General features: G+C 50.3%; 2 protein-coding genes across 6 annotated transcripts in view; one reads left to right on the top strand and one right to left on the bottom strand.

The window, feature by feature from the left end:
• The window catches only part of CABIN1 (calcineurin binding protein 1), a 59,596-nt gene extending 46,843 nt beyond the window's left edge, over positions 1-12,753 (bottom strand). For 4 of the 5 annotated variants that reach the window (XM_033174654.1, XM_033174656.1, XM_033174655.1 and 1 more), the window contains exons 1-16: positions 12,393-12,454; positions 11,883-11,975; positions 11,679-11,792; positions 10,600-10,734; positions 10,143-10,323; positions 9,115-9,244; positions 8,577-8,726; positions 8,059-8,336; positions 7,362-7,530; positions 6,756-6,892; positions 6,292-6,509; positions 3,364-3,442; positions 2,745-2,935; positions 2,300-2,446; positions 1,637-1,831; positions 502-738 (exon numbers count right to left, since the gene is read on the bottom strand). In XM_033174654.1, coding sequence (XP_033030545.1) covers positions 502-738; positions 1,637-1,831; positions 2,300-2,446; positions 2,745-2,935; positions 3,364-3,442; positions 6,292-6,509; positions 6,756-6,892; positions 7,362-7,530; positions 8,059-8,336; positions 8,577-8,726; positions 9,115-9,244; positions 10,143-10,323; positions 10,600-10,734; positions 11,679-11,792; positions 11,883-11,975; positions 12,393-12,395 — 2,457 coding nt within the window. In that variant the 5' untranslated portion in view covers positions 12,396-12,454. Of the gene's footprint in view, positions 1-501; positions 739-1,636; positions 1,832-2,299; positions 2,447-2,744; positions 2,936-3,363; positions 3,443-6,291; positions 6,510-6,755; positions 6,893-7,361; positions 7,531-8,058; positions 8,337-8,576; positions 8,727-9,114; positions 9,245-10,142; positions 10,324-10,599; positions 10,735-11,678; positions 11,793-11,882; positions 11,976-12,392 lie in introns of all 5 variants that reach the window. The other variant, XM_033174653.1, reaches the window with a different exon arrangement.
• A 1,899-nt stretch (positions 12,754-14,652) lies between these two features.
• On the top strand, positions 14,653-16,188 carry DDT (D-dopachrome tautomerase). The gene is made up of 3 exons (XM_033136067.1): positions 14,653-14,793; positions 14,886-15,061; positions 15,850-16,188. The coding sequence occupies exons 1-3, from the start codon at positions 14,686-14,688 to the stop codon at positions 15,920-15,922; spliced, it is 357 nt and encodes a 118-aa protein (XP_032991958.1). The 5' UTR covers positions 14,653-14,685; the 3' UTR covers positions 15,923-16,188.
• Positions 16,189-17,005: the final 817 nt, after the last annotated feature.

The following is a 17,005-nucleotide window of genomic DNA, read 5'->3' as shown; positions in this document are numbered from 1 at the left end:
GGCTTTGTATTTCTCCTTCTTGCCTCTCTTCTAGCGGACACTGTTGAGGGCAGGAACCCCAAGTGCTCTTACAGCCAAAGAAAGGGGTTTTGGATTTAGCTTTTGCTTTGGATTATGCAGTACCTTCCTTTCCCCACCTCTGCCGGGAACCAGGACCACTACTCAACGCCAGCTTTGTTTGCTTCCATTGTGCTGTGTGATTAAGTGTTGGGCAACACCAGTTTAAGGGCCAAAACAAGGCTATGAGTTGCCACTGAGAGCTGGAAGACCTCCAAAGCTGGCCCCCCTCCTAAGACCTGGCAGGCTCCCATTCCTATGGTCTGTACTCAGAGCCCCTGGGGAATGACCCTCCTCCCCTGGCTGCTTCTGATATATTAAAATGACATTTCCACCAGCAACTGCAGAACAGACCCTCATGTCACCAATGGCTTAGAGAAAGGCTGCCAGCAGGTCTCCTGCTCTCCAGGAGCAATGTGGGTCCTCAGGCAAAGAGTAGGATACCTGGACGAGGTTGCTGGTCAGTCGGACCAGGCTCTGCAAGGCTGGCGGCTCCTCCAGGCTGCTGCTGTCCGAGGAGAGGGAGCAGTCGATCCCCGCGAGCAGCTGCGTGACAGTGGCCACCCACTCCTCCTTGGCAGATGCCTCTGTCATGTTGATCATCTGCTGAAAGGCTTCGTTCAGGGCAACTTCCGAGCACTCAAAGCACTGCCGGTAGTCCTGCAGCTTGAGCAGGGAATCCTGAGGAGCATTAAAGGACAAGAGACGCCTTGGAGGAAAATGTGCAAGAGCATTTGCAAGACAGCTGCTGGGAACCTTTCCTAGATCTGCACATGGAAGAGCAGCGAGAGGCACACCCATGTAGGCTCCCTATGGAGAGGGCACAGGTGCTTGTGGCAAAGAGCACTTGGGCCTGAAAGGCTGAAAGGTGCAGACAACAGGTGCCTGTACGCCCTCCGTTTCTCTGCATTTGTGTGACGTGACCAGGATAAACACGCAACACTGCTTAAAAGCCATCAAGAAAACACCAGAGGACTCCTCAAGAACCTACAAAGAGCCCTGCTGAATCAAGCCAATGGCCCATCTAATCTAACAATGGCCAACCAGCTACCCACAAGCAGGACTTGAGCACCAGGGCACAATCCCTTGCCTTCTATAACCCCATAGTTTCCAACAACTAGGGTATTCATTTCCTTGAAAACAGCTTCGAACAGCAGCACACGCAGAGCGCTTTCCCCTCCGCACAGCGAAAGGAGCTAGTACCGTAACGCCAGAGTCAGCCTAGTGCAGTATTTTTCAACCACTGTTCCGCGGCACACTAGTGTGCCGTGAGATGTTGCCTGGTGTTCCGTGGGAAAAATTGAAAAATTCGAAAGATTTTTTAAAAAATGTCAATGTTACTTTATATATAGTCAATATAGGCACAGAGTTAATTTTTTTAACATTTTCTAATGGTGGTGTGCCTCGTGATTTTTTTTCATGAAACAAGTGTGCCTTTGCCCAAAAAAGGTTGAAAAACACTGGCCTAGTGAACCTGCTGATTGTTTTTGCTGGCTGCTGTTTCCTGGCAGCCTCTGCTGTAACTATCAAGGCTGGCTATGCTGGTTTGGCCTTCCCTGCTGCCCTCAGACAACCCCACCTGGAGCAGAAGCAGCTGAGCTGGCCTCTCCGGGATGGAGATGACAAATTCCAGGTGCTTCGTCCGGCCGTATCCGCTGAAACACAAGGTGGGCCGCAGCAGACGCACCACTGCTTTGTAGTCGCCGGCCTCATACAAGCGCTGGATCTCCTCCAGGGACTGGCATCTCTCCAGGGACTTGAGGTTCTTCTCAATCTGCAAGAGTCACACACTGCATGTTGCAAGCGGCAGTCCTCTCCCACGTGTTCCACAAGCAACAGAATTAGCTACTCTGAAGGCAGCAACTGACCAAGGTGACAGTAAGGCAGGAACCCAACTGAAGGACACTGACTGCTTCATTTCAGTTTTCAAACCAGAACCAGAACCACAAATCACAGGTATTTTAGTCAAGCATTTATCCAGACTCAAACATACAAAGCTTTCTGAGACAAAGTTGAACCAGTGGCCCACTTAGCTCAGCGGTGTCCACTCTGAGAGGCAGAGGGTATTTCCTTGAGGGGCTGAACCTTGGACCTTCAACACACAAAGCACACACACTTTGGTAATAGGGTCATGGCTGGTTCCATGTTTGCATTCCCAGCATATCTGCTGTCCTCACGAGGAAGGCAAGTGCAGCCAGCCTCTTGCAGTGACCCAAATGTTCCCACGTCCAGCTGGTGTTACCTCTTCCAATGAGACCACAGAGTCCACATGGAGATTTGGCAACCGGATCACCACGCCCTTGTCACCAGCTTTGGCCTGCACTGCAGCAGAGCTCTGGAGCATCTCTGTGCAGACGTCATAGTTCTCCAAGGCCTGTTCCATGTCCCCCTGGGAAAGCAAGCGACATCCTCAACTGCAGCCTGCCAGCTAAGCTCCTTCCCCCAGCCAGCCCCTCCCAGGAACTCCATACCCCAAGCTGCCTTTTGCTAGGCCTTTTGCTCAAGGCTTTTTTAACTCACTCTGCCTTTGTACCCAGATTTCCACTATAGCCTCACAGAAGAGCTGTGTGCCCAGTGTCTGACTGCCCAGATCTAAAGCCAGTAGTGCTTAATTAGGTACTCTGCTGCAAACACCACAGAAGCTGTGCAGCACCAGGAGCTTCCCCCCACAAAACCGAAATACAAACCTGCAGGGCCAGGAAGCGAGCCTTCAGCCAATACACTCGAACCACGAACTCCAGCCAGCCCTCCTCAAAGAGGTCTCGCTGAGAAGAGGCAAAGGAGAGCTGTAGCAGATCCCCCAGGAAGTGGCTGCCAGGGAAATCAGGGCCAAACTTTCCATTTACAGAGCTGCCTGCAGGGCCGCTCCTTGGAGACACTGAAACAGTTTATTTCACATTTCAGCACAAGGTTCTAGGCTGAGAGCTCAGATTCTTCACAGCTCAAAGTCTAAACAACAGCATTGGGAGCAGAGAACCCCAAGATCTGCACCTGAGAGAAGCCGACTGAGGAAACATAACAGAGGCAAGGCTTTGGGTTTGCTTATGAAACAGTGAACCCCAGAAGCTGCCCTGTCCTCTCCAGGTCCATCTCACCCAAGTGACTGGGGACTCTCCAGTCTCCTCCAACCCGACTTCAATGCCAAAAGGTCAACTTAGGAATGTATTTGTGCCAACCTCAAGATCGACTACCAGGCCCAGCTTCTAAGCTCAGGCACGTTTCCTGTGGGGACTTGTATCTCACCGGAGGGAGTTTGCAGGGCCTTTCCTCAGAAGAAGCACTTGCTAACACCCAGTGCTCACTCACCCATTGAGGTCTTCCCTTTGGTCAGCAGCCACTGGTCAAGCTGCAGCTCCATACAGGACAGACTCATCAGCATCATATCCTAGAGCAGATACAAAAGTGGGGGGGGGGGTGGAGAGAGGAGGATTAGGAAGGCATCAGGGGATTGGAGGGGCAATCATTTGCAATTTGCACCTCCAGCGGAAAAACCCTTCTTATGAGAATAAGCAGTGTTGACTACAGTATTTGTGAAAGATCAGAAACAGCAGCAGAAAGACATTTTGCTGCAGAGAGAAGAAGCATCAGGAGGGAACTGGCCCCCTGCCTTGCTCTTCGAACCTTTATCTCACAACACCTAAGAAAAGCTTGAGCCTAAAAATAAAGGGAGCAGAGGGCAGGCAGTGAGCATCTTGCCAGCTAAGTTTGTCCTGATGGGAAAAGTTTGCGGAGGGATTTACTCCCAACCGTCAATCAAGATACAAACCTGGAGCCAGTGGAGGTCCCAGGAGACTTTTCCCATGGGAAGGGTGTGCAGGTGGCCTAAGTATCAACTTCTGGGACTTCCGGCGGCGACGCCATTGCGGGTGGTCGTGGGCTGCTTCGGCTGCGAGGCGCCCAGTCCATCCTGGGGGTTTGGAGCCCCGCTACCGCAAAGCGGGGCTCCGGTGGGGTGCGGGAAGAGCGTCCCGCACCCTGGGCTCCCCGGCTGTGCCCGTTGTGGCTCCGAACCCTTCCCTCGCTCCCCCTGTAAAGGGGGAGTGGGGGTGAAGGGACGACGGAGCCGGGCTATAGGGGACATGCCCCAACCGGGATGTAAATGCGGCGACAAATCCTGTGATGAGCGTCTAAGTTCTACCTTTGATGCATGGATTTAAAGAAACCCGGTGGTCGTGAGTACTTGATTGGACTAGATATTATGTTTTTTGGACGATTCGGGGGAAGGAGAAAGGCAGCCTGCCTCCCTCCCTTCGAGTGTAAGACGTTAGCCAATTTGAGTGACTGCTGCTACAGAACTGGTTACAAAATACTTGAACTTTGATACATGAGACTGTTAAAATTTTCTTTTGGGGAGTAAATTCGCGGAAAATATCTCCGTTTAAAGTTGCGGTCTTTGCGCTCCGGCTTAGGAAAAATGGCGACGGAAAGCTTAAACTGAGGTGAAAAACAACTCTTACAAAAGGAAGAACATAGAGACAGAAACTGTAATTTGACACTCACTCCCACCCCCTCTACCATCATGTTGGGCTTTGTCTTCGAACTTGTTTTGAACTCTGGACTAACGGAAGAACAAAGGCTCAATGCTTTGAGGCTGGAACTGCTTTATCGGAAAGTGAAAGTCTTGTGTGGGGATTTGAAAAGAAATCTACTTCCCACAGAGGAGGCTCTCAAAAACTTTGACACTTTGGAAGAAAACCTTGGCAAGGAGCTGAGAGGGTTGCTGGAAGGATGGAGAGAAATGACAGGGTGACTCCGGGAAAAAGATTCGTTCTTGGGGGGTGGCAGCCCCAGGACGACGATAAGATTTGTTATATCCAGACCCCGAGGTGTGAGCTCGGGGGCAAGGGACAAAGAATTAAGATATTTACAAGAAGAAGAAGAATGGTATAAAGAAACGGAGCAGCTGAAAGAAGATGAGATGGATACCCTGAGGCTCGTTGCAAGGAGTGTTCTGAACTGTGCCTGGATCTGTGGACATTTGCAAAAAGAAGGCAACTGGAAGTTTGGTTCTGGCGTCACTAGGAGAAGGATAATGGATAGAGGGGGAGTGGGGTGAAGTATTAAGTAAAATCTAAAACGGTCTGTTATGGCATTCTGAAATCGGAGGGTGAAGACTGTTAGCTATATGTAGTTTTTCTTAATAAGAAAGGAGATATTTGAAGTTTTTATGTTATTAGCAGCAGATTAAAGAACAGAGGAGATAGTGTAGATTTGATAAGAACGACTTGTGAAGATCTATGATGATGTATTGCTAGTAAATCTAGTATAAGATGATTAAGTTTATAGACTAAGATGATTAAGATGATTGTCTAATTCTATATATATAATTGTGTTTAATTTTTAGAAGAAGAGGTTAAAAAGCAGATTAGGGGTATAAAACCGAAGGTGAAAAGGTAGGGGAAGTCAACCGTCAAGATTCAGAAATAGAATTTTTTTTTTTTTACGAGATGCTTAAATAAGAAGAAGAATCCTGGCAATGTTTGTATTTGGTTTATAATTGTATTTGTTTTGTATGTGTATAAATGTAGGTGTGGATATGGGTGTATGTTGTTATAAGGAAAAAATGCCAATAAATTCTTATTAAAAAAAAAAAATAAGTATCAACTTCTGGGTAGGTCCCAACCAGTGAAAAGGGGTGCCAAGCATTATCCTCCTGCCTCCAATCACTCAATCATAGAACACTCTCTAATGCTACACCTCCAGTATTGTTGCACCTCCAGTTAAACACCATCTCGGGTACCAGGGCCAGGAAACTGATTTTTCTCCAACTCTCCATTCCATCAGGCTGTGGCTTAGGAAGAAGTGGGAAGCAGGGCGATGCCCAGGTTCCCCTCTCCCAGAATTATATCCATCCCAGCCAGTCACTGTAAGAACTACTATGTAGCTTTAAGAACTGATGCCTGGGTTTGTCTTCTTCCTCCTCCCTTTCCATTCCTTTTTCCTTTTGTGTTGTGTCTCTTAAGATTGCAAGACTGCGAGGAGAGACTTGCTTTTTTTGACAGTATGCAAGTCACCCTGAGAGCCATTTCAGCTGAAGAGTAGGACAAAAACAACAGCAAAGAAGCAAAGACATGCACGCGGATCGTAGCCCATGCCCGGCACCATGTCTCTGGCTACCAGACACAGCTCTGTGTTCCTGCTATACAGGAACTAAGTCTCTCTCACACATGAACCCTTTAGAGGTGGTGCTTGGGTGGCAACAGAGTGAGGTCACCTCCAGAAGTATTTCCTTACCCTGATGTGCTGGTTGCGGCAGTCCCTCAGCAGCGGATTGGGGAGGCTGCTGCTGTGCTTCCTCCAGCTGTTGTAGATGTTCAGCACAACCTCAGCCAAGCCCGGCGGCCATTTCACAAGGAACTTCAGGCTGATCACTTTCAGGTACCTCATCATCAACTCAAGGATGCCCCCGTTGTTCAAGTTAGCCAAGAGGAAGTTATGAACATCCTGCTTCTCTGGAAGAAAAAAGTTAACACACTGTGCATGGAAAGAAGCAACCACTTCTCCCCTCCCCAGCCTCCCTACAGTGAGGTATGAAGAAAACATTCTGTGACATCAGAGCAGCTCACCCAATCTGTCAAAAACTTCACCACAAAATTATACTACAGCTTCCAAATATTGGATCAAATTAATGAATTCAAGTGTAATCCTTTTTGGGGGAGTCCGTCAGCTGAAACACAGAAGCCAGGGAAAGTCCCTACCGTACTCCATGCACGTTGTTGGGTCACACGGCATCCTGTGGGTGCCCACGTGCTGGAAATTTTCCTCCTTGGCCTCAGACTGGACCTCGTAGCTGCTGAAAGGACCCTCGTCTTCTTCTGGGTCAGGTTTCCTCAGACTAACAGGAAAAGCAAAACAAAGAGGAAAAAGCAAAGCTTCAATGCTCTGGACCTTGCCAGCCCCTCACAAGGCAGACATCGAAACACACTCCTGTTACAGCAACTTTGCAAGCGACATGCAATTCCCAGAAGCTAGATTTATTTTCACACCACACCATCAAAGTGGAGAGAAACACCAGTTCCTTGTAACTGCCTACAACCCCAAATCAATACAGCACTGCAGGAAGCCCACTGAGATGGTGGGCCTGCACCAAAGCTGCGCTGGAGGTTTTTTTTGCCCTAGGTGAAGCCTCCAGAGGGGTGCCATTGAAGCTCCAAGTCTGTGTGCATGTGGCGTGTGTGTACCAAACTGAGTCTTTGACCTGGGTGAAATAAAGCCTAGTTTCACCCCTGGGTGGGTGGGGTGCAGAGCTCAGCAGCTTCTCTGCTATTTTCTCAGAAGCACAACCACCAATCTTCCTTCCGCACCGTGAAGGAAGGAATTTCATCAGCAGCTCCTGGAAGTCCACCTTCTCCTCCTTTTTGCACTTGGTGTTCCGCACCCGAGCTGATCGCCTCTTGGCTGTCTCGCCGCTGTCTTCGGGGATTCGCTTCCGCTTCACCCCTTTCTTTGATCTGTCGCCCACAGAGGCATCCCCTAAGAAGAGCCAGAGAACGCACAGGTATCAAACTCCTGGCCCCAACAAGGACACACTTGATCAGGACAGCTTCCCCTGAACTCTGATTTACAGAAGGCAGAATTCTTGTTGCCACAGAAGCCAAGTAGGGGGAGCCAGAGGAGCAGTGGCAGCCCAAAAGACACCTGGCCCCACTCCCCAAAAAGGTGGCTGCTGCACCAACAGCCACTCCATAGCAGCAGCAACATCATGACCACACAGAATCTCTCCTCCTCATTCTCCAGGCAAATGTCCTCCAAAAGCCCCTGGAAGAAAAGCTTGGCTCGTCCACCTGGGAGCTGGCTAGCAGTTGCCACTTCTGCCTCCCAGACTCTTTTTGCACCATGGACAGCACAAGCCAACCTATCATAAGCATCCTACCATTTCTCCCCACAGAAGACCAGCTCTACTTCCATTTTATTAATTGGTCCATGAAGAACAGAGCACAATGATTCAGAAAACCCTTCAACATCCACCCAGAGAACATATTCATGTAATGCATCCCTCACCTGCAGGACTGACTGATTCCAGAACATTTGGACTGGGAAAGACGGGCGTCACTGGTGTGTATGTTAGGAGTGGCTCCGTCACAGGCATCTGGGGATTGGTGCTGACGGGGTTGGGCTGTATAACACTGATGGGAGCGGAAGTTGCCGCGACATCAGAGTGCTGGTCTAGATCTTGGTACTCCAAGAGGTCAATTCTCTTGCCCAGGCTGGGCCGAGGCGGCTCACAAGTGGTCAGGTGTTGATACATGGCCAGTAAGCTCTCCCCAAGACACTTCCACCTGCAGGACAGCACATGACAACCAAACTCAAGCTCAGCTCTCACCCAGGGGCCACGGTAGGCAATGCTCCCATCTCCTTGCCTTTAAGCCACATGAAGAAATAAGGAGAACGTTTGGGAGCAAGGCAGCCGTTTTCCACATGGGACCAAGAGCCAATTGTTCACAGGAATCATTAAGGAAATGTTGCTTTAAGTTCACTCTACAGTTGTCAGAGTAAGTTCACACCCAGTTAAGACCTACGTGAAAAGGGGGATGGGCTGGACAAGCTTCAGGTCTGGGTCCCTTTTTCGCACCAAGAGTGCCTGCCTCTTCCTGCGCAACTCCAGAGCTTCCTCGATGATCGTTCTGGTCTCAGACGGACTCACGTTGACATTGTGGACTGACAAGTCACTGGAAAAACAAAAGAAGAAGCAAAGCAGCTGTTTAGATGCTTCCGTGTCATTTCATAGCCAGGCAAATTCCTTTAAATTTAGCAAAATTTAAATTACCCTGCTGAGAGTAAAATAGCTTAATTACTTGGACACCCATTCAACAGCAACTCTGGAAGCTGCATGTCAACAGCATAATGCCTACAAAACGGTGGGTTCGTTGTGGCACTCTCTGCCTTTGCAATATGGGAGAAGCAGCTTTAGGTCACAACAGGGGACAGAACAAATCTCTGGGAACTGGCAAAGAGGCTGCATGTCCTCACTTTGAAATGGAAGCTTCTGCCACTATTCCTTCTGATGCGAGACAGGAGCATCAACATTCTTTACCTTCAATTTTGGAAGAAACTCACCCTTTGAGGAACATCCTCAAGGAGTCCTTCCTGAGGCATGGCTGCTCCTCAAAGATCTTCTCTTTGATGACCAGCCCTTTGCTGTACAGGCAATCCCTCTCCAGAGCTTTGCAGATGAAATACAAGCAGGCTGAGGGGAGGAACAAAAGCCACATATCAAATTCATCCTAAACTCTTTTTTTCCATTTCGGAAAGTCACGTGCATCCCAAAGGAACATTCTGATAGTATACAGTGATGTTGCCTTCTTGGGGCAGGTGGGGTATGCTAAGATCCAATTTGGAATGTCTGACTTGCATTCTGTAAACAGAACTAAGGAATGTATCATTTCATTTCACATGCTGTATAAATACCTCAAAGGTTTTTCCAGTAGCCCAAAGTGTTGAACTAAAAATATTTGATGGGGGGGGGCACATGAAACAGTAAAGCACACCAAGTATGGTGACTTGGTTTATATTCAAACACACTGCCAAGTTTTTATTTGAAAATTATTTTTTCCTTAAGATGTAAAAACGGGCCGAGGTTGAGGAAGCCTGCTTTAGAGGGCTTCTCACCTTATGGTGTTGATGCCATTCCCTGTATCACCAACATGCAAGGAATCATTTTCCCTTATTGGTTAAATGTTATTCTTTTGGCTTGCTATGTTAACACTGTTACTGTCTAACTATTGTTCTAAGAACTGTTGTTTGATCTTGTGTTCACATCTTTTTATATAGTGCATGTTTTGATTTGCAAACTGATTTACTGTATAGTCTTCTTTTTTAAAAGAGATTATAGGTTTTTTTAAAATAAAAAATATAAACAGTAATGAACAATATCCACCCTCTAGCCCTCAATAGGAAATGACTAAACTACCAACAGCTTATCTCAAAACAACAGTTTGCTATCATGCTATTTTCACCCTCCCAACACCCCCAAAAGTGAGCAACACCAACCCAAGCACTCTAAATCAGCAACTCCAGCACCTGCCTGTACCAATAGATGTAATGAGCTTTATTTGGAAAAATAAAACAAAATGAATACAACTTACTTGTGTAGTCACTGAGTGTGTAGAGAACTGTAATAAGGTTATCTAAACAAGGCCAGTGGTCTGGATTACAGGTGAGTCCTTCTTCAAAGGCATGGCGTGCCAGAGGCAGGCGCATCAGTCTGAGTGCTACATGCCCAATCTTATACCACAGGTTGACATCTGTCGAGTCTAGCATTACAGCCTGGAAAACACAGTATATAACAATACACTTTCACATACAAACACAAGTGTAAATTGTACCCACAATGGAACCTGAAGTTGCAATAACAGCTTAGGGTTACAAGGCTCTAGTGTAAGAGTGGTGAATCCTGAATCCGGCCAGCCAAGCCTCGGCCTTCCTCGTGGCTGAGTATTGCGGCTTAGCCCCCCCCCCCCCAGGATCCTCTCTGCTACAGCATTAAATGCATGTGAAGCAGAAACTCTGTCCCCGGTGAGTGTGAAGGAGAGATGCCTGTACCTCCAAGTAGAACTCCATGGCCGTCTCAAAGTCATCGCGCTGTGCTGCGAGCTGAGCCAAGTTTTTGTAAGTAGAATACTTTAGCATCAAGCCCGGGTGCTTTAAGCCCTCCCTCTCATCACCAGATGGAATTGCCTGAAAATTGTAGATGAGAGACGCAGTTTGAGATAAAACTTTCATTAATAACACAGAATGATTACAAACCCACCAGGTGCCAGCACGTGTCATTCCAGAGCACCCGAGGGACTTCAAAAAAGCAAAGCAGACACTGTTATAAAATACAACCAGTATCAAATGGCCCACAGACCCACTACAACAAATACTACGAAGGGCAGGTTTCTTTCTCTTTCTTTCTTTCTCTCCTCCACCCCCTCTGCTTATTAAGAAACTCCAGAGGGTTGAAGGCCCAGCGAGCTGCTTAACCACCTCTAGAAATGGATATCTATTATCCAACCGCTCAAAGCTCCTGATTGGGCAAGTGACGATCCTTCCAGGTTCAGACACAGGGACATGGGTCATGCAGAAGAGCAGGTGCTCTGCACGCAGAAGACACAAGGCACCATCTCCAGTGAAACAGGGATCTCAGGTTGCAGCTAACAGGGAAAGACCCTGGAGAGCCCCCAACAATCAGTGGAGATTGTTGAAAACAAGCAGCTTTTTAGTGAAACTGCATCTAAAGTCTAAATTCTTACAAAAAAGAAGGTTTGGAAGAGCGGATCGTAACACTACTGTCCTATGATGAGTATTCAAATGCTCATCAAGTTATTGAATAATCATGATGCCTACTGAGCTTAAAAATGCTGGCAGTGTGTATTTCACAGAGAGATACTCTGACATTTGCCCCCACTCAGGAGCTTCCTCCCATTGGTATGTTATTGGTGGCTCACAACCTGGCAACTTGGGGCCATCAAACTCCCTGAGCCTCAGTTCAACAAGAGACCTTCTCATGGTTGAGCCTGAGATTGCTGTAGGTCTCCACAAGGTGAGTGCTTGTAACAGAGAGAGTGGACCACACACCCCACACCCCACACCACCTAGTAGGAGGAAAGCTTTACCCACATTGATCCCATTTCACTGACCTCTCGCAGGAGGCGAGTTTCAAGTAGTTCATGGTAAGCTTTGGCAGATTCTTCGAAGAGGTCATGTTTCTGAAGGTCCAAAGCTTTATGATACAAGGCAAATGCTTCAGCTTCCTAGAGATCAAAATTGACATTCTAATTAACTGACTTGGCCCAGAGCAGAAGAAAACACCAGCTCAGGGCTTACAGAAGAACTTTGCTTACTTGTGCCTCCTTTGTCTGTGTTTTGTGGCTTTTAAAGGTCCCTTCATGGTCATCTTCAACAGTGGAACTGGCATTCAATGCTGCAATCCTGATCTAGAAGTGGGACAAAAAAGCAGTAGTGTGTGCTGCTGATAAATGCGTTGCAATGGGTTGTCTCTCAGCAGTTTCTCCCTCAAAACACGCATTAACAAATAGTGGGGGCAAAATATGGGACACCAGTAACCCTTGCTGAAGGAAGAGAGCCAGAGAGAAGATATAGCCACCTTGCCAAGGAATAGTGAAGCCATTTGGATTACAGTTATTAACTTCTCTATGAAGAGTTAACGCAGAACTGCAACAAACTAAAAGCATGCACCAACACCAGATTAGAATACAAAGGGAAAAGAGAAGCTAAGTTCCCACATAAATAGAAGAGCAAGCCAGAAGTATCTATGGGGAAGCAGTATCCAGCTTTCACTGAGACCTGCCACCACAACTTTTTCTAAATAAAGGAGTCAATGGCTACTTTACCATCTTTGAAGAGACTCAGTGTTGCCATTCACCACCTCTGTTGATTCAGTTCACTCATGAATCTAAGGAACAAAACCCACATAATTTATTGATCAAACTAGAATCATCTGCCCTGCAATAGAGCACATTGCCACAGAAGGGCACATGCTCACTGAAACAGTGAAATATTACTTCCAGTTGGATTTAAAAGAAACCGTGAGACATCCCAAACTAATAGATGTCTATTAGTTGAGAAATGCAAGAGATTTCTCAAGCTCCTGTTATGGGAAGTAAACGACATGAGGAAACCCAGAGCGAGCTTGTGAAGCCAGAAGAGATGGCACCAAGCTGGTGCATCTACAGATACTCCCAAAACAAACTGAGCTCCCTTCCCATCTCGAAAATTGATTTAGGAAGTGTCCACTTACGCAGGGGAAGCACAATCTTTTGGGTGTCATACGTATATGAACAAAAGGCCCAAACCACTACTTTTATATACCACCATCAATATAAAGTCACCCAAGCAAACAAGAAGACAACAGAGGCTGTCCCATTACAGCAAATAAGAGAACCATGTCCACCTAGCACAGCACTGACGGGGCAGCTGCTCTCCAGGATTTGAAGCAGGGAATCTCTCCCACCCCCACCTAGGGATACCAAAATACTGAGCGCCAGGCCCTTCTGTGTGCAAGGCCCTGTGCAAGCCTTTCGTCCATGCTGCCTGGGGCTGTGGAACATGGGTCAGGCCAGTAGGCCTTTGCAGCAGAACTAGAGTTCAACAGCAAGGGCAGCAGCACCGGCAGGAACCCAGAAAGATACAAGCCTCTTTGCCCATCCGCTGGCTGTTCTGATTGGCAACGGCTGTCCAGGCTTGCAGAGAAGGCTGGGCACCAGCACCTGCAGGCTTGAGGTGCTGACCACTGCAAAGCCAAGTGCTCTGCCGCTGAGAAGCTTACCAATGAAATATCGACGGGAAGAGTGGGGGGGGCGCTTCATGGCCTTTTAAGACAGGAAGCGGGAGAAGGGGAAGGCTTACTGAGCCTTCGGCTGACACAACGCCCTGGCGGTGTCTGCCACCTCGCTCCAGCGTACCCCGCCCCCCCACTTCCGGGGCGGGTGCGAGGCCTGACTGACAGCCAAGCGGTGCGGCTCAGCACCTGAGGGACGGAAGAAGGGCCAGGAGGGGAAGGGCCCGTATTGCCGCCCACCGCTGCCGCCAACGCGAGCTAGAAGACAGGCGGAAACCCAGCAGGTGCGGCGGGCCGGACGCGTCACGTCAGCGCAGGCTGCACTAGCTGGACTCCCGCCTGTCAGAGCGCCAAGCAGAGCCGGGAGGAGCCGCCGCCGCCGCCGCAAGCAAAGCGTCTCCTTATTGGTCCGTGGCGGCCGCCCAATAAGAAATCGGGATGCTGTGTGGGGGTGGGGAAGGTGGGGTGGCCTCGAGGGAGGGTGGCGAAAAGAGGGCGTGGCCTCCACCGAGGCTGCGCTGTGTATTTTCCCGCCAAAAATGCCGCCCTAGACCTAAGAATAAATGAGAGGTGCCATTACGCCGTGAGACGACGAGGCTCGTGGCAGCGGAGGATCTCAGGATGAAGATGTTGCCAGCCCTCCTTGGAGATGCTCCGCCTTGTGCATTTCCAGAAAGGGGCTCCTTGCAGGTTCGATTCCCGTTTGGGACACCTGCATATCCCTGAGCCCCCAAAGGAGATTTGGGGCGCTGCCCCGTTTGCAGCTGTTCACCAAGCCGGGCGGTGAGCCCCGCAGCCAGGCTGGGCGAAGGCGGCCTCGGGACAGCCTCCCACGGCTGATAGCCGGGGTGTGCAAAGCCATCTCCGCAGCCTAGCCGGAGCAAGGCCCGGCTGCTGCTGCTGCTTCCCTGCCCGAGAAGTGCCGGATCCCAGCGAGGGACCGCGGCCACGACTTCTCCCGCCTCGGATCTGCCCTCTGCTGAGGCCAAGAGCGGGATCGGAGCACGGGAATCATACTCCGGGGCTCCACCAGGCTCCGTACTGCCTGCACGGACTGGCAGCATCGCCAGACTCGCCGACAGGGCTGCTGCCTGCCAGCCCTTAAGGGAACCGTCTCCGGGGAGGGGAGGAGAAAACGGGACTCTGCCCGCCGTGTCCCGCAGCCGGCTCGGCCCCTCCCAGCTCCGGGAGCCGAGACCCCGCCCCGAAGTGGGCCAGTCTGGAGGGGGCGAGTCTCCCGGCGCAGCCAATGCCGAAGTCCGGCGCAGCAGGAGGAGGAGGTAGCGGCGGCCGCGCAAAGGGACCCGGTACCCGGTACCCGTGCCGCCGCCGCCTCTCGAGCCGCGATGCCTTTCGTGGAGCTGGAGACGAGCCTTCCCGCGGCGCAGCTGCCCCGCGATCTGCCGACCAAGCTGTGCGCCGCCGTGGCCACCATCCTGGACAAGCCCCAAGAGGTGAGGGGGCGCTGCTGGCCACCCCGGGGGCACAGGGGTCGGGCTCCCGGGTCCCGAGACTCACTGTCTTTTTCCCTCCCTCTGGGTCTCAGCGGGTGAACGTGACGGTGCGCGGCGGAGCGGCGATGGTGCTGTCGGGGTCTGCGGCTCCATGCGCCCAGCTGGTCGTCTCCTCCATCGGCGTGGTGGGCACGGCCGAGCAGAACAAGGTCCACAGCGCCCGCCTTTTCGACTTCCTCACCAAGGAGCTGGGCCTCGGCCCCGACAGGCGAGTCTGAGCCGGGGGAGGGAGGGTGGATCGAGGGGCCGGGCAGGCAAGGAGGCCTGGAAGGAGAGGGAGCTCCTCGCAATCCTGGGCGCCGCCAGTGCGCTCTCCTTAGGTGACCTTCAGTTTCCAGAGCGCGCCCACTTCTCCTCCCTCCTCGCTGCCTTTCCTCTATCGCGGCAGGAAGGTTACAGTCGGCTAGAAGAAGCTGCTCCCAACCCCGCCTCAGCACCTTTTGACAAGCTGTGACTTCCGCTGCCCCCTCCCATAGGAGGAAACTCCTAGGGGCAGGGGGGGGGTCCATGGGTGTAGTCCGGGGGGGGCAGTTCCCCCCACCGCGATCAAGTAAAACAATGGGAATACTTAACTAACGGATCAATCATGTCGGTTCTGCTCCCCTAACAAAGTTCTGCCCCCCAAAGAAAATTCTGCCCCCCCAAAAAAATCCTTGCTATGCCCTTGGAATAGGTTTGGGCCCTCCAATAAAATATTTGAGGGGGCTTCCCCCCCAAATGGATGGGCATTGCCATTCAAATGTGATCAGTTATGCAGTGCTTAACTGCCCCCCCCCCCGGTATTTTATTCAAGTTGGTACCTGCTGTTCCCCAAGCATTCAGGAAGAAAACCAGCCCCAGTGGTGCCCTTTTCGTGGGCAACGGGTACAGAGTACAAGGCAGGGAAAGGATTGGATGACACCTTCTGTGGCAAGGGCTGCCACTGCCGTACACAACCTTGGGTTCCTTTCTTCACCACCTGACATGACTTTCCTTATCCTCTCCCACCCCCCACAGGATCAACATCCGTTTTTACCCACTGGAACCTTGGCAGATTGGCAAGAATGGGACGGTCATGACTTTCTTGTGAGTTGGCCAAAGACCCCCGAAGACCAGTGCCAACATCCCCACCAGCTCTTGGGACCCCTCTCTTGGGGGAAGGGGAGTTACTCATTTTCTCTTCTGACCCACTTCTCAAAAAGGACGCAAGGGAATGGTCTCTTGCTGCCCCCACCACCCTTCATTTTGCCTGAGCTCTCTCTGCCGCAGTGGGGGTTCTCTTTTACGTGTCTTTGTTTTCTCGAAAAGCCATTGAGTCACATCCCATGAACAATTAAAAAACACATGTGTTCACTTCCAGTGCTTGTTTCTTGAAGATGAGACTCTGCCTTCTGCTCAGCCATGACTGCAGGGAATATAAGGCTTTCGGCCACCCAGTGTTATTATCGTGAGGGTCAGAAGGGCTGTAAAGCACTTTGCTGGCAGGTAGGTGCCAGAGGCAGGAATCATAATTGGAGAGAAGCCAAAACAGTTGCTGCAGCTTTGCCTCTGATCCAGGGTTTCCTCCCCCCCCCTTCCAAAAGGGCAATGAAACCTCAAGGTTATTTTTATGCTCACCTTTTAACTGCTTACCTACTCTCTAAAAAGTAAACTGTCCACTTGGTAGAGCTGGCCAAGGTCTCTCCTGTCCGTAGCATGTTACACTAATCCCCCATCCCTGCAAAGTGTTTGGCTGCTTTATCAAGGTTTAAAAAAGAAAAGAGCCTGAATGTAGCTGGGAGAACACAGCTTTTAATTCTCTAAAACCTCCTTACCTACGTCAGGAATCTGTAGAATGACCCACAACGTTCCCAATCTGACCATAGCTGGAGCAGAGGCAGATTTAGGGGAGCGCAACTGGTTTGCCCGCGATGGGTGCCGAGCCAGTAAGGCACTGTTGCAACAATGACAATGGAAAGTGAGAGGCGTGTGTGCACCAAATTTTGGCATTGCACATGGCTGAAATGTCCACCACTGGCTGGAAGGTGTGATTCTGCGCTTCAGAGCAAGCTGAGGTTTTGAAATAGTCGGTTTGTGGGATGGAACATAGTAAAGTATGACCATGTAGCTCAGTATTGTCCGCACTGACTGGCAGCCGTGGTTCTCTAGGGAACATTTCCACCCTACCTGGAGA

Source organism: Lacerta agilis, chromosome 17, assembly GCF_009819535.1.
Source record: "Lacerta agilis isolate rLacAgi1 chromosome 17, rLacAgi1.pri, whole genome shotgun sequence".
NCBI classification, from domain to species: Eukaryota; Metazoa; Chordata; class Lepidosauria; order Squamata; family Lacertidae; genus Lacerta; species Lacerta agilis.
This window is presented reverse-complemented; position numbering and strand designations above follow the sequence as displayed.

Bases quoted from the DNA above. Each gene is read 5' to 3' on its own strand.
- DDT (XM_033136067.1), top strand. From the start codon at position 14,686: ATGCCTTTCGTGGAGCTGGAGACGAGCCTTCCCGCGGCGCAGCTGCCC. The intron at 14,794-14,885 runs GTGAGGGGGCGC...TCTGGGTCTCAG, and splicing joins TCCTGGACAAGCCCCAAGAG to CGGGTGAACGTGACGGTGCG. The intron at 15,062-15,849 runs GCGAGTCTGAGC...CACCCCCCACAG, and splicing joins CTGGGCCTCGGCCCCGACAG to GATCAACATCCGTTTTTACC.